At 32.8% G+C, this 16012-nt stretch overlaps 3 protein-coding genes across 3 annotated transcripts; 2 read left to right on the plus strand and 1 right to left on the minus strand.

Annotated features, from left to right (window-relative positions):
* Positions 1–627: 627 nt before the first annotated feature.
* On the plus strand, positions 628–1446 carry LOC103865428. Its single transcript, XM_009143219.2, is given in 3 exon segments — positions 628–970; positions 972–1035; positions 1037–1446. Coding segments are annotated over 3 exon segments (495 nt in total). The 5' UTR covers positions 628–686; the 3' UTR covers positions 1184–1446.
* LOC103865328 lies at positions 1208–4298 on the minus strand. The gene is made up of 2 exons (XM_009143126.3): positions 3631–4298; positions 1208–2243 (listed from the first exon to the last, which is right to left on the minus strand). The coding sequence occupies exons 1-2, from the start codon at positions 4009–4011 to the stop codon at positions 2157–2159; spliced, it is 468 nt and encodes a 155-aa protein (XP_009141374.2). The 5' UTR covers positions 4012–4298; the 3' UTR covers positions 1208–2156.
* Positions 4299–12874: 8576 nt separating this feature from the next.
* LOC103865330 lies at positions 12875–15196 on the plus strand. Its single transcript, XM_009143128.2, has 3 exons — positions 12875–13426; positions 13846–14269; positions 14350–15196. Exons 1-3 carry the CDS (start codon positions 12950–12952, stop codon positions 15036–15038), a joined length of 1590 nt encoding a protein of 529 aa, XP_009141376.2. The 5' UTR covers positions 12875–12949; the 3' UTR covers positions 15039–15196.
* The last annotated feature ends 816 nt before the right edge of the window (positions 15197–16012 follow it).

Here is a 16012-nt window from a genome sequence, read left to right on the forward strand (position 1 = left end):
GCCAAGTACCTCCTCTGTTAAAGTGCCAAAAATCCAAGATTTGATCAGCTCATCAGTACAAATCCAGTTATCGTAGTCTGGATTTGGGGTTGTGGTCTGAACTCCATCTGTTGTGGTAACCGTAGTAGCTGAAGGAGCTGGGATTTGGCCATTAACGAACCCTAATAGCTTTTGGGAACGAAGGAGAGACTCCATCTGGGTTTTCCATAGCAAATAATTACAGTCACTAAGCTTAATTGTGACAGAACTAGCGATGTGGATCTTTGAAGGAAAAGGATAAGAGCCAAGTCTTTCTGCCATTGAAGCACCCGTGAAGGTTCAGAAAAGCTCTGATACCATGTGAAGATTAGATTAAGATGAAAAGATGAAAAATGTTTCAGAGAAGAAACTGTATAATTTTATTATTAGATTCTTATTTTTACAGAGAAGGAGATGATGAGTTCTTATAGAACGATAGTGGAACTCTCTAGATTAGTTTTGATCCTGTACACTAATCCTTATCCATATTATTTTGACTTGATGTTGGGTTTATAGTTGGGCTTTGACTCCAAATATTATTCACAATTTAAACCATTGACCCATGTAACATAATAAAATTATGCAAATGACCCTAGTGAAAGGTTGAGCTGGCTCCGCCACTTCCATCTGTCTTTGCTAGAGACAGACAGAACAAACAAAACGAAGAGATGAGAGGGAATGCATCCTTAGTAACATTAAACCACAAGATTCTCGGGCCATGTAGGAAACTCCTCATCAGAATCACCAAGAGCTGTCCTCGGCGCCATAACCGGCATTTGAAACTCAAGAAAGCTTCTTCTTCTTATACTACTAATTCAGGGAACAAGGTCACCAAAGCGGTGGCTTTGTTCTTTCGCACTTTCCATAAGAAGAAGCAGAAGAAAGAGAAAATGAAGCGGCTTAACGAACTAAGGAGCTTCTCGCACGCTGTCAGCGACCAGCAGAAGAAGACGTCAAACCAAGAAGAAAGTTTTCCCGTCAAGACTCACAATGTCTTGGCTAGGTCAAGGGGAAGGGTAACAACACGCAAGAAGTCCCGCAAGATTATGATCCACGTAGAGACAGCACAAGCGGATTCATTCCTGGATTTTTTCAAATTTATTTAACTCAAATCGGTTATGTGTTGGACATTAATTTCTTTGCTTTCTCGATGTACAGTTATTGACATTGAGACCTTTTTTTTTTTTACTCAAATTGAAATCATTCATAATCGAATTACCGGTATTCATACACAAGCTGGCGGCAAAACGAAATAGCCCCAGAACCAAAAGCCCATAAGAAGCGGCGGCTAAAACCCACACTGGAGCGACTAAAACCCACACTCGGGTGACTTGAAACAAACACAAACCATAAAAACTAAATCAACACTAGCCACGTTAACATCCACGCAAAAAAACATCAGATAACTTAGCAATTTTTAAAACAGAGTAAATGTCAATGGTCGGGAAGTACCGCTGCTGCCTATAGCCCGCCACCCGGTACCCTCCACTTCTGCACCCAAACCACACTTATCGCTGCTGCTCGCCGCCAAACGATAAGACCAAAACCCGGGGACTTCAAACCTCGACAAGGGGAACCACTGCTCGGTCCACGCGCCTTGGATACATAAACACTCTACGATCAAAGAAAGAAGCTCGCCCAACCACCAAGAAGACGAAGCCTTGCCAAGAACCTCTCCAACACTCACGGGAAAGGAACCAAACGACAAGCAACCAAATGACACATAACCCCTAGAACAAAGACTGCTAAGTCACAACCATCAAGACGCTTACACCCATGGCCTATAACGATTAAGACTCACACACTTAACAGTACAAGAGCCCAATCAAAACGCTAATTACCATTGAGACCTTACACTACGTGTATTTAGTTATTTACATATTACGTGATCCATTATAGCTCAAGATCAATTTTGTGTTTGCTTTATGGTCATGATAAAAAAGTTGTACGAGATTGATGCATATAACCATTTTATGTAATGGAGTTAAATTTAATAACTAGAGAATCAAGAAACGGTTTTCAAGATATCAAGAATCCGAAATCATATAAAAGCAGAAGAGGAGATAGACATATATATCCTATAACTACAAGAACGGACCATTTGCTTCATTCCCCACCTACAACTTAGGCAAATCAACTCACATAACCCGGTGAGAAGTTTGATACATGATGAACCATTTTCCTCGGGCCAGTTCTTGGCAGCACCTCCATTGTTGTATGAGAACCTAAAAGCAGACACACAAAAAAAAAGAGAAATTAAAATGAAATAAAAAAGACAGAGTTTCCTTCTAGCCTCAAGAAGCAGACAAGATTAATATTTAACTCTTTTCAGATTACTCTGTAAAAGAAGACTAAACTTTACGGTCCAAGAGAATTGCTTGACAATCTAAGAGAAACAACACATTACACTTGAAGCTAAGCGTTTAACATAGTGCCTAGCACTACAGGTATGGTTCTCTAGAGACCGAGAGGAGAATAAACGAAGAACTGTATTCGAAACCCTAACTTTAAAAGGAAAAAAAAACATGTACAGAAACAACGTCTAACAAAGCAAGGAACTGTAATCACAATCAACAATCAAAATGTCAAGCAATTAGCAATATATCAAAATAACTCCAGAGATTTAAATGTATAAACACTGAAACTACTCATATTGTGCGGCTAGAAGAATCTTACTCTTTGGAGAGGACAAAGCTGGTACGAAGTGGTAGCAACTCAAAAGAAATGAAGCCATGGCAGAGAGTATTAACGGTAAAATTTAACTCTAAGAGACAGAGAGAGAACTAAGAGTGTATTTAAGTAAAGTAATGATCTTTGGTGTGTCGCGTGCGTACAGTTCTGCACATAGCACGCTGCACGTTTATCGATGAATGTAAAGAGAAAAAAACTTTTGTTTTTGATTTCGACGTTTCTTGTTTCAAGATCCCTCCCTCTCATTCGCGTTCTTTTTGAGAAATAATAACTTCTTTTATTTCCCTGCTTCAATTCGCTAACCGGGTTTGGGTCCGTATTAGTGGGCCGACAATGAAGCTTGATTAGCTCTTAACGGGCCAATCAATACACACGAGGTTTTTAATCGAGTTAATAATTAATATACATTGTGCATTTCTAGAACTCCTTGATATCATCGGCAATTGCTGTCTCTCTCACAATCAATGAGAACACAACAGCTGTTTCTATTCAGTTTTTGTCCACAAACTAATGTATATTCATCACATTTCGATAAATAATTAAGTACAAATGACACACTTGTCAAGCATTCGATTTTCAGTAAAATTAACACGCAACAATTAACAACTATTGTTATTTTTTCTTAATTAACCGATTTTTTGTGTGTTTTTTTTTACTGAAATTTGGTGAAATTTTTTTCTCCGTCTCTCTTTAAATTTGATGAAATATAAAAGAATTTGAAGAAACGAATTGAGGGACCAATATATTTTTTTTCTATCTTTTTGATATATATTTGAAGCAATCTCCCCAACATTGATAAATTTTCCATAAATTGCAAAAAAAAAAAAAGGCGAGATGATCAAATGGCAAAACCGGGGTGGGGTAGTAGGCAACGTTTCAAGCCTCCAAAAAACCGGTTAACCTGAGAACCGAGTTACGAACCCGGCTCAAGTCTCTCCCCTTAAGAGTCCTTCCACTACCTGAACAAACTGAAAACGCCATTTGTCCTCCTCCTTCTCCTTGAATCCTCCGTCCGACTATAACATGCGGCGGAACGATCTCTCCTCTTCCATTGGAATATTCCTCCTCCTCAGAGTGTTCACCTTCCTCTTTCTCAACGTGCCTACGAAACATGTTCTCCGGTATATTCACCGGCAGAGAGCTAGACAACGCCATCACCTTCTTCTTTCTTTTGACGATCCGCCGCGACTTGTTACTCTCCTTCAGACCGAACAGATGATTCTCATCCTCGTCCTCTCTCTGGAAAACTGAGCTTAAATCTTCAGAGAATACAACCTCAGCTTCATCGAATTCCTCAGCCATTTATAAAACTTGAGAGAGGATTCTCTTGGTTATGAGACGATTACAGATTGAAGAATCTTGAAATAAGATCGATTTAAGCTATGTAGAATATATATATATATATATATATATATATATATAGGAGGGAGTCTATATAGAAGAAGAAGGAAACGTAGAGAGTCTTGAGAAGTTGTTTTGTGTTGTAGTATGTGTGTGTTTAACTGTTTATGAAGTTAAATGATGTCATGATAATAATGGCATAGAGTGCGGACCCCGCTTTACTTCTATTACATTTTGGACCACTTTCATATATAAAAATTAAAATGATTTTATGGTATATACAAATTAAATTATTTTTTATGATATACAGTTAATTTGGACCACTTTGTCCACACACAAAAAAAAATTGGACCACTTTGATTTTTTTTTTTTTTTTTTTTGTCGTCTACCCATCTAAAACTAGATCAAGTGGAGAACAGACGTGCCGATTCTCCGAAGAGCATCTCCATCTGTCCGGGTCTGATCTATATGGGAAAAAGCATAGCCTCTCGTTCTTGCTTCTTTTGCTAGCGCGTCTGCTCGGCCATTTCTACTCCGAGGAATATGAGACAGACTCACATCCTCGAAGTTTTCCTGTAACCTCTGGAACACCTCAACCTCTGTCGCGAATGCTGGCCAGTCCACCGGGTTTGTTGTCATGTCCACTAAATCTGAGCAGTCCGTCTCGAACCGTATCGAGGTTATTCCTCTGTCTCGCATACATGAAGCTGCCCAAAGTAAACCTTCCATCTCAGCATGCAAAGCTGAGAGGCTCCGGTTACACGCTCGTAATCCGCAATACTCCGAGCCCATTTCATCCCTAAGACTCCACCCTAAGCCACTAACGCTGCCATTATTGATCCATGATGCATCAATTTGACAGGTAGGGATTCGGGGTATCCAGGAGGGCTGTATCTCAACCTCTATAGTAAGAGGAACATCATGATCCTCATATGTTTCCTCCTTCTCATTAGCCTTCTTCCAACATTCTGCCTCGAGAGACGCATGTTGGAGAGTAGCCAATGGAGATACGTCTTTACCATTAAAGAGTTTGTCGTTCCTCGCCTTCCAAATGTACCAACAGATCCATGGGAAGGTATCGAATTGTGGTCTCAGCGGAGCCACCTCTTTTCTCTTCCAAAACAGAAAGTTCATGTTTTGGTATACTGATGTACTCGGGAAGTAACCCGGAAGGGACGGATAGTCCGATAAAGCCCAAACCTGTAGAGCAGGGGGACAAATTGATATGATCTTTGATTTATACAGATGAAAATGATCTTTTATGATATGCTTTACATATACAAATTGATATGTACAGTTAAAATGACTTTTTGGACCATTTTGATACATACAAATTAAAACGCTTTTATAATGATATGGACATATCTTATCTATAGTGTCTGTGTAATGCAGACTGAGGACTTTGGTTGGATCGTCCTTTTGGTCACCATAAGTTAGTCGCATCAGATTTCTCTTAGTTTGTCTTAAAGTTACAACTTCTGTAACTGTTTTATAACCATGAATTTATTCCTTACATTTTTTTTATTCTAGAGTGCCTGAATATTATTTCAATTACTATGAATATTTGGGAGTCTATATATAAACACTCCCGCGCAAAATATTTTAGGTGTATCTAGAGTTGTATATGAGCATTCAATATTTATATGAAACATCATAGTCATGATGAGGTGGGTTTCAAATAATTTGTTGGATTTGTTTTCTTTTCCATTATATTTTAATATTATAATGAATGACTTTTTTTTTTTTTTTGCTAAGACGAATGCTAGTATCATATTAACGATGAAGAGATTTTACAATAAGTATAATTTAGAGTCTGTTCTACAATGGTAAAAAAAAAGAAAAAACAAGGTAGAGCTAAGAGCTTCTAAAACTAAGAGGTTAGATAATCCAATTTGACAAGAGGGAGATAAATTTCTTCTTATTTCTCCTCGCTAAGATTGTGTGTTTTCACTTCCCGGTAAATAATCTTTGAGATCACCGAAAAAGCGATGGGGAAATCATATTTATGGGCATAAAGTAAAATCTCTTAAAGGTCTTCTTGGGACACAGTTTGCTTTAGTTCGATAAGCTTTGAGATCACCGAAAAAGCGATGGGGAAATCATATTTAACCCTGTTTTTATTTCAGATTCTTAAACAATGTGCATGTTCAAAAAAAGGCAATCATATTTTTAACTATGATTGTTAACAGTCCAACTAATATATATATATATATAGTTGAACGTGTCATAAAGAAGAAATTGAATAAATATTTTGTAACCGTATATTTTTCAGAAAAGCTTTTTCCTATAATTTTTAGAAAAACTTTGGCTAACAAGTATAACCTTAATAAATTGTTAAATATATTGTATTAATTAATAATATAAAGTAAACGTACACACCGACATGTTTATATATTGTAAATTATTAAATATGTTAAAATTCATAAATTAGACGTTATATTTTCCTATAATTATATTGCAAACCCAAAAAATTCTTTAACTCAAATTCTATATATGAGATTTTTGTTAATGTTGATTTATGATCTGATTTATCATTTTTACAAGGCTATAACTCAAAACTATAAAAAAAAATTAAACTTAAAGGGTTACATCCGGACTTATTAAAGAAACAAACATAACTTTCGTGTGGGAAGTGTAATCCACGGATATATCATATTCTAGATATTCAAATGGACCGTAAGCATAAATCAATATCTGCGTAGCCACATGTGGAACTAATAATTCCGCACTATAAAGGAATCGATCTCTGGCCTGGATCAACATGGCAATTTTTCCTCCAGTGAAAATCACTAAGATGTGGTTAATATGTTTAACTCAAACTAAATCAAATGTAATAAAGTACATGATACCATTCAAAGCCTATATATCTTAGTGAATTGCTTTTTCTTTGAAGTATTGGTGTATGTTTTAGCAAATACCATACATTTTATAAATCTTGGATTTGATACAGTATTGTTTCTTTGTTTAGAAGAACTAATATAAGGTTTTCTGATTCGCTCTACAATTTTGCATGCAACTTCTAACACCTTGTAACCAAAAATAATAAAAATATGCGTGAAAACACGTGAATTTGTCATATTTCGTAACTTGTGCCTCGTGACTCTTCTCATGCATGGTTTACAATTTATATATTTTAAAAATAAATGTTTAAATGAATTTGCACCCAAAAAAGTTAGTATGTTTCAGTGACTAGATTTTAATGAATGAGAAACTAGGTATGATTATTTATGACTGTTTGCGGACTTTCAGTCTTACCAGAACCGAACCAGTCATAGTTTCAGTCTTACCAGAACCAGAGGCCCAGAACAAGCATAGGTTTTAGATGTCTTTTGGAATATCTTAGAATTAAAATTTCGCTTAGTCCAAGGAGTAGTTGAGTAGTTGAGTACTTGTAACACCCAAACATCGACTGTTGTATCGGGATTGGGGCCAGAACGTGACAAGTAACTGCAGATTGGCACACAAAACTACATAGTCGAGCTAGTTCAAATTATGAAAAAAAAAGCAAAATATAAATCAAATTCCAGTTTGTTAGAATCCATCACTATTTTCCCATATTTGAAATTGCACAAGCCTAAACAAGTATGCTCTTTCAGTATGTGGTAGATTCGAATCTTCTACACTATTAAATGTAGCAAAATAAATACTTTGGAATAAGGTAAGAAAATTAATACTCCGTTCGTTTCACAAAGATAAATAGTATTTTCACAAATATTAAGAAAACACATTAAACTAACATAATAAATGTATCATTTTCTGTAATTTTCAATTTTCAATAACTTTTAACTAACATTAATTTAATAAATTTAATTATTTTTCTTGAAGTTTATAATTTTTTCATAGAAAATATAAAAGAATACATTTTTGTGAAACAATTATTTTTTTTAAAAAGTATATCACTAAAGAACGGAATAAGTATATGGTAATTGGAAAAAATATTTTTAAGAATTTTTAATAGAAAAGGAATCTAGATGTCAAAAAAAAAAGGAATCTAGACGTCCACAGACGCATCAAAACTCCGTTGCTTTCGACCCACGTGAACTGTTTTATATTTCTGGTACTGTATAAACACTATTCTAACGTTAGTGGTGGTGTCTGTGCCTTAGAATAATATAAATCCATTTTTTAACATAGAAACAAAGTGCATTTCTAATGAGAAGCTCAAATAAGTTTCGTGAAATTTCGTAGTTTATCAAAGGAGAACTCTTACAAAAGCTCTTAGTTAAACAAAGGACTATGCAATGATATTGATTATATATTCATATATATAATCTAGAGATCAGGCTACAATAATAACTTGCATATTAGAGCTGCAAGACATGAGATTGATTCAAGTAGTTGTTTTGTGGGTCTTTCTTAAAGGCTAACAATGACAAAATCATAAATGCGAAATAGAACAATAACACATGAAATTGCAAATAGCTAGAAATACAATGATCAGGTAAAGCAAGCGGAACAATTAACTAAACAACAAACCGAATACTAAGAGCATCCACATCAATGAACTCCACATCTTTTCAGTTTTTTATTATTAATTTTTTTTTCTTTTTCTTTTTGGTTTTTTTTATTAAAAAAAAAAATTAGACTAATCGTTGGCCGCCACGACATGTGGGACCCACACTACAGTGATGAACTTTAGGAGAGAGGGGTTCAGCCAAGAGAGCTTTAGGAGAGAGGGGTTCATGGGATTGAATTATTTATTTATTTTTCTTGATTTCTGTGTGAACTCTCCCCCCCATAAACCTTCAATGGGGATGCTCTAAGTGATTAAGACACTAAAGAGGTTTAGTCAAAGATAAAAAGCATTAAGGCCATAGGGACTTTATCACAGAGATTAACACAACAACTCACTTAGAATAGAGCATAATTCAGTTCGCACCTTCTAATAAAAAGTCTTCCTTTAGTTGTTATGTTTGACTTCAAAGTTAAGCACGTTCAGATTTAAGGTATTTAAAATTAGGAAAAGGCAGAGAAGCGCTTGTCTCCGAAAGGCTCGGACCAATCAGTCTATATATCACCTTACGGATGGGTCATGTGAATGGACTAAATCCTTAATGAATCCCATCATTGGTCTCTTTGATTCGTTACTTGTTAATAATTTTAATTTAAAATAATCGTTTTGCGTATTGTTTAATTATCTCGCCTCGCATGCATGTTCTTTGTTTAATCTACTTCTAGTAGTAGTTTAAAACCATAGCTACCATTTTATATCTCTCTAGCTTATTTCACAGTCTCGCAAATCCACCGTAACCAAGGTCTTCTTAGTGGTTTGATATCCAATGTATTGCTGTAACACATTAATTACCTGCATCTGCACGTTTTTCGAGCTAGTAAATCGAGTTTTAAACTTCATCACATCTTTTGTAAGAAAAACTAGAGAAATGCTAATAGAGTATCCTATACTATGTAGACATCAAATTAGTACTGAACACTTTTAGACATACATGTTGAAAGCTACGAGTCATGATGAATATCTCAAAAACTTGATTTTCAGATTTTTTATAGAATCATATAAACTAATTAATGTTTCTGGTTGTTGATAATATATGCAAAATTTCCCTTTCTATTTGGTACAAATATAAAACCATGAAAACGTATTAATTGTATAGAAGAAAAAATCACATCATATGCATAAGATCGTGGAAATATTAAAAAAATCGTGTGTTTAAATAAATATTTAGTTCAATTGTTTGATTGTGCTCTGCTGTTGAAAGATTTGCTGATCTATTTTGTTGTCAGCGATTCCCCCAGATTTGTTCAAACCACCTGTTCATATGCCAAAAGGCCCAAGACAATTATTGTTTTCGAAAAGTCACGTTTTTATTAAACCCACTAGGATAAGACCCGCGCCTTGCGCGGGATTAAGTTATTATTTTTGTTATATTTTGGAGAATGAAACAATAGTTTGGCTTCATTTGGATTACGGGTGTTCAATCCGGATATCGGGTTGGTTTCGGTTCGGTTCGGTTTTTTTTTGTATTTGGTTAGTAAAATATAACTACTATTCTAAATCCATATTTACTTTGACTTTAGTCTTTCACATACTTTTGAAAGATTTCAACTGGACGACTAAATTGATCAGCCAATCTTGTTGCTTTAAATCATTAGTGTTTATATATATATATATATATATATTTAGTTTGAATATTTATTAAATAAAAATTCATATGCGTTATATTTTATGATCATTTTTAACTTATTATAACAAAAAAATAATCTATTGATCACAAAATTTTCAGAGTGAGAATATTCAAATTTCTAATAATATATAGACGTTTTGAAAAATTCAAATATAACATATAAGAAAAAATATAAATGTTTTTATTATATATTTAATGTGATTTTTTAATATCTTTCAATAATATAAAATTAAAAAAAAGAACTAAGATACCAAAATTGTTATCAAATATTTATTATTCATAATAATTAATTTTTATATATACGTTAATCATATTAGGTAATTTCGTAGCTTCTAATTAAGGAAAGTGCAAAAAACATTTTGGTAGATTATTTATCAATTCGATAGTTAGTTTAATAAAAAATATAATGTAAGTCAAGATGGACCAACCTATTTTTCTAAGAATAGTATATTTTATATAGTCATTTATTAAATGAGAATTTATAATCATACAGTTCTATGATCATTCATATCATTTTATAACTGAATATTTAAATCATCGATAACAAAATTTTCAATGTGAAATCTTTAATAAGTTTATAATTTATAAATGTTTTTGAAAATTCATTGAAAGTTTTAATTATGTAATCTTATTATATAGTATATCTATATATATATATATATAAATATATATGTTTTATTATTAAATGATATTTTTTACTCATATGGTTTTAAAATAATGTGTATCTTCTTATAATATTAAATAAAAGTTCATATTAATACAATTTTATGATCATTTGTAACTTATTATGACAAAAAAAATAATCTATTGATCACAAAATTTTTTGAGTGGGGATCTTCAAATTTCTAATAATTTATAGACGTTTTGAAAAATTCAAAATATAACATATAAGAAAAATTATAAATTTTTTTATTATATATTTAATGTGATTTTTAAATATATTTTAATAATATAAAATTAAAAAAAGAACTATGATACAAAAATTGTTATCAAATATTTATTATTCATTATAATTAATTTTCACATATACGTTAATCATATTAGGTATCGTAGCTTTTATTTAAGGAAAGTGCAAAACAATTTTTGGTACGTTATTTATCAATTCGATAGTTAGTTTAATAAAAAGTGTAATATAAGTTAAGATGGACCAACCTATTTTTCTAGGAATAGTATATTTTGTATAGTTATTTATTAAATAAGAATTTATAATCATACGGTTCTATGATCGTTCATATCGTTTTATAACAAAATATTTAAATCATCGATAACAAAATTTTCAATCTGAAATCTTTAATAAGTTTATAATTTATAAATGTTCTTGAAAATTCATTGAAAGTTTTAATATTAAAATATTTATGTAATCTTATGGTATATAGTGTTTAATATATATATATATATATATATATATATATATATATTTATTTTATTATTAAATGATATTTTTTACTCATATGGTTTTAAAATCATGTGTATCTTCTTATAATAAAAATGTTAAACCATTGATCATTAATTTTTAACATAATAATTTTAATAGTTTTAGTCATTTATTGTCGTTTTTAAAAATTCAAAATATGACATATACGAAAAAATCTAAATTTTATTTTTATAGCTAATTTGATTGTTTAATTTATTTTAATAATATAAAATTAAACAAAAAATGATGGAGGAGATATACATTGTTATCAAATCTTTATTATTAAACTCATTAATTGTCATATATATATTAGTCATTTATGGTAATTCCGTAGGTTTTATTTAAGGAAAGAAAATATCATATCATATCATTATATCATATAGTTTGACCAACTTATGTATCTAACAACATATAAAAATCGAATGTGGACCTACTTATTTTTCAATTGAATGTAATTGACTACCTAATTGAGTGCCACCTATGCATTGGGACCTCTTTTAATTAATACAAAATTGAGGTTACATCTTTTCAAATGTTTCTCAATTAATATATAAGGGATATATAAATTAATTATATAACTCATTCATCGTCCTCCATTGTTTAATATTTTCACTAGTACTTATAGATCATTTGATTAATGTACTTTCTCGTTTTACATAGGTGAACTTTTCAGATTTTGGTTTGTGTTTATCCCGGTTTCTCGGTTATCGTTTGAGTGGCTTTGGTTCAGCATTTTTTGGGTTTGATATCGCTTTCTGGTTTAGAAAATCAAAACCGGTGAGAAATAATTTGTGATTTCTCCGGTTTAGATTTTGTCCCATTTTCGTGTAGTTTATTGGGGGTGGGTGCATCCAGTATGAAATATAGAATACTTTATATAAAGTAACAAATGATATGATATTCAAACATGATCTTTTAAAAAATAAATAAATTCAAGGTTATTCAGAATTTACTTTCAAATTTGCTATTATTAGAAATGTTTGAAGTAGTAGATTTTATGAATATTTATATTTGTTGTAATTTTAAGGTGGTGAATCTTTTAATTAAAAATATAAATCTTATGATTTTAGATCAGACTATAATGTATTTTACTTAATTTAGCTAAACCACACCAAATTATGTGATTTTAGATAATATTGAGTTAAATTTGGTGTGATTTAGGCATTTAGCTGAGTGCAACACTGCAACTAAAGTATCTTCAATCAAAACTCGGTTTGTTTTATTGTTTGGTGCAATCTGGTTTAATTTGGTCGAACCAAACCAATTAAGAATGATATACACATCTTTTAAATTCAATAGTTGACTTTATTTTTCATTATAAGACAACATAAGCTCATTTTGATAGATGCAGAGAAAGATGGAGATAGCAAACACAAAATGGGTGGCTGCAGCGGCGAGCATATGGATACAGAGCTTCACCGGAGCAAGCTACACCTTTGGCATCTATTCTTCTCTTCTCAAATCATCTCAATCTTACGACCAATCTACCCTTGACACTGTCTCCGTCTGCAAAGACATTGGTGCAAACGTAGGCATCCTCTCCGGTCTTTTCTACACAGCCGTTGCAAGCGGAAGAAGCGGTAACGGTCGCTTCTTTAGCGGTCCATGGGTGGTTATATTCGTTGGGCTGCTCCAATGGTTCGTAGGGTATGGTTTCATATGGATGGCTACATCTGGTGTGATCGAACGGCCTCCTGTGGCTGTGATGTGTTTCTTCATGTTCTTGGCCGGTCATTGTCAGCCGTTCTTTAATACGGCGATTGTGGTTACTGCCGTACGTAACTTCTCCGACTATGGTGGAACCGCCGTTGGTATAATGAAGGTGACAATTATCTACTTTTAAGACTCGATGAATAAAATAGTACCAAGTGGTTTATTATAATTAAGACATGCTATTGAACAAGTATGCTAATTTTATTATATATATAAAACCGTAGATATTTTCGTGTCCTTTTAACATCACTAGCTGGAGAAAGGAACTAGTAGATATATTATATTGAAATGGTGATATATTTTCCATGACCGTTCTATTTTCATATGTGTTTTCATAAGTTTAGTGAAAATCGATACTTAGGGTTAAAGTTAATAAAATGGGGTTTGACAAATTGATTATTAATACTTTAATTAGAAAATAAAATAAACTATGATAAGAACAAAAATCTTGATAAGTTTTGTAGCCCTTAAGCAAATTAATTAAATGAATCAACTAACAATGTGTTGTGTTGTCTAATTAAAATTTAGGGTTATATCGGGCTAAGTGGAGCTGTTCTTGTTCAAATGTACCACATCTTCTGTAAAGGTGACCCAACGAATTACCTTCTTCTCTTGGCCGTAGTACCATCACTTCTCATCTTGACGACGATGCCTTTCGTTAGAACGTACGACACAGTCATCGCCAACGACAAGAAGCACTTGAACGGTCTCTCCACCATCTCCTTGATCATCGTCACCTATCTTATGATCGTAATATTGGTTGAAAATATTATCGGAATGTCAATGACCATGAAGATATGCTCTTTCACTATTTTAGTTCTCTTGCTTGCATCTCCTCTCTTGGTCGCAGTTAGAGCACACCGTGAAGAGAAAGATAGATTCATGTCTTTGGATTTTCCGGTTACGGAGAAAACTACCTTGCTTGACGCTCCTAAGCTCAACCCTTCTCCCGGTATAAAGTTTAGCTGTTTTGGTCCCTTGATTATATTTATTGAAGTGAAATTCTCTAACCCATTTTTATTTAACCGACAGATGTTAATGTTGTCATGTCCAATGACATGGACGTCCTCCAAGCAATACGCACAACCAACTTCTGGCTCCTATTCACGGCGATGTTATGCGGAATGGGTTCAGGGCTCGCGACTGTAAACAACATCAGACAAGTGGGCGAGTCACTTCGCTACTCTACGGTTCAACTCAATTCTCTAGTGTCTCTTTGGAGTATATGGAACTTCCTAGGCCGGTTTGGGTCTGGTTACATATCAGACGCTTATCTACATAGTCATGGCTGGCCAAGACCGGTTTTCATGGCCATAACTCTAACCCTCATGGCTATAGGTCACGTTGTCATGGCCTCCGGTTTACTAGGAAGCCTATATATAGGTTCATTAATTGTTGGTTTAGCGTACGGCTCGCAATGGGCACTCATGCCAACTATAACGTCTGAAATATTCGGGATTCGTCATATGGGAACTATATTCTATACAATCTCGATAGCTAGTCCGGTTGGTTCTTACTTTTTCTCAGTGAAGGTAATAGGCTACTTGTATGACCAGGTAGCTTCTGTGGATGATCATTCTTGTTATGGGAATCATTGTTTTAGTACTTCGTTTGTGATAATGGCTGCCATGGCAATGCTTGGATCTCTTGTTGCTTTTGTGTTGTTCCTTCGTACGAAGAAGTTTTATGCAACTCTTGTGGCCAAGAGGATCTTGAAGTAATTCTTGAAGATAGGGACTGGATTGTGTGTCTCTATTTTTTTGTTTATTTTTTTGGCATTTTCCCTCACATGTTGAAGATCATATATATTGTTTGTATAATATAGAAAGTGTGTGTTATGGATTGTTGAAAGGATGGATCAAATTATAATCTTTTTAAAACAACAAAAAATTATTATCAAAAGGTTAATAATAATTAGAAGAGTCATAGATGGGGGTCAGGGGGTGGGGTGTAAATCTCAACTTACAAATTCGGACCCAATAAAATAATAATCATATGCTTCTCATGAACTAAAGTAAAGACGTTATCAAAGTTGCGAATTCTGGTTCACACAGAATAAACACACATTTAAACCCCACACGATCAGATGTCAACTCCAAATTAAACTGAAGATTTATAAGTATTAAATCACTCACTTATAAGTATAACAGCTAAATCTATTTAAGTAAATACCAATATAAACCCGTTAAATATAGTTCTAAGATATATAAAAAATATTTTTTTTACCCAATCCATTTTTTTACTGAAATATCATTATTGTTTTATTTAAATTTCGATAACAATACCTCCGGAGTTCCAAAAAAAAAAAAACCCTCTGGTTTGGCTTTATGAGATTGGTCAAATTACTTAGTTTAGGATCCGTTGTCAAAAAAAAAAAAATGTTTTGGTAGCAGATTACCAAATCGTCTATATATATTACAACTTATATATTTCCATTTTCTTTTTCAGTTTACTTCTCATTTTTACATAAAGTCTTGTATATTTCCTCTGTTTCCGAATATAAAATGTTTTAATATTTCAAAATATAAAATATTTTCATATTTTTTATTGAAATTGAAACCAATTATAATGTACAAATTATTTTATAATTGATTGAATTGTTTTAAATTTAATTTTCAGTAATAGATAAAATAGCTTCATTAATCTTTGTTGTGTCTTTAAACGATTCTGACCTTCGGATTTTATTTCAATTTAC

Source organism: Brassica rapa, chromosome A04, assembly GCF_000309985.2.
Source record: "Brassica rapa cultivar Chiifu-401-42 chromosome A04, CAAS_Brap_v3.01, whole genome shotgun sequence".
Taxonomy (NCBI): domain Eukaryota; kingdom Viridiplantae; phylum Streptophyta; class Magnoliopsida; order Brassicales; family Brassicaceae; genus Brassica; species Brassica rapa.

Excerpts from the sequence above, each read along its gene's own strand:
- LOC103865328 (XM_009143126.3), bottom strand. The coding sequence starts at position 4,011 with ATGGCTGAGGAATTCGATGAAGCTGAGGTTGTATTCTCTGAAGATTTA. Across the intron at positions 2,244-3,630 it reads AGGGGAGAGACTTGAGCCGG|GTTCTCATACAACAATGGAG; the intron begins GTTCGTAACTCG and ends GTCTGCTTTTAG.
- LOC103865330 (XM_009143128.2), top strand. The coding sequence starts at position 12,950 with ATGCAGAGAAAGATGGAGATAGCAAACACAAAATGGGTGGCTGCAGCG. Across the intron at positions 13,427-13,845 it reads CCGCCGTTGGTATAATGAAG|GGTTATATCGGGCTAAGTGG; the intron begins GTGACAATTATC and ends ATTAAAATTTAG. Across the intron at positions 14,270-14,349 it reads TAAGCTCAACCCTTCTCCCG|ATGTTAATGTTGTCATGTCC; the intron begins GTATAAAGTTTA and ends TTTAACCGACAG.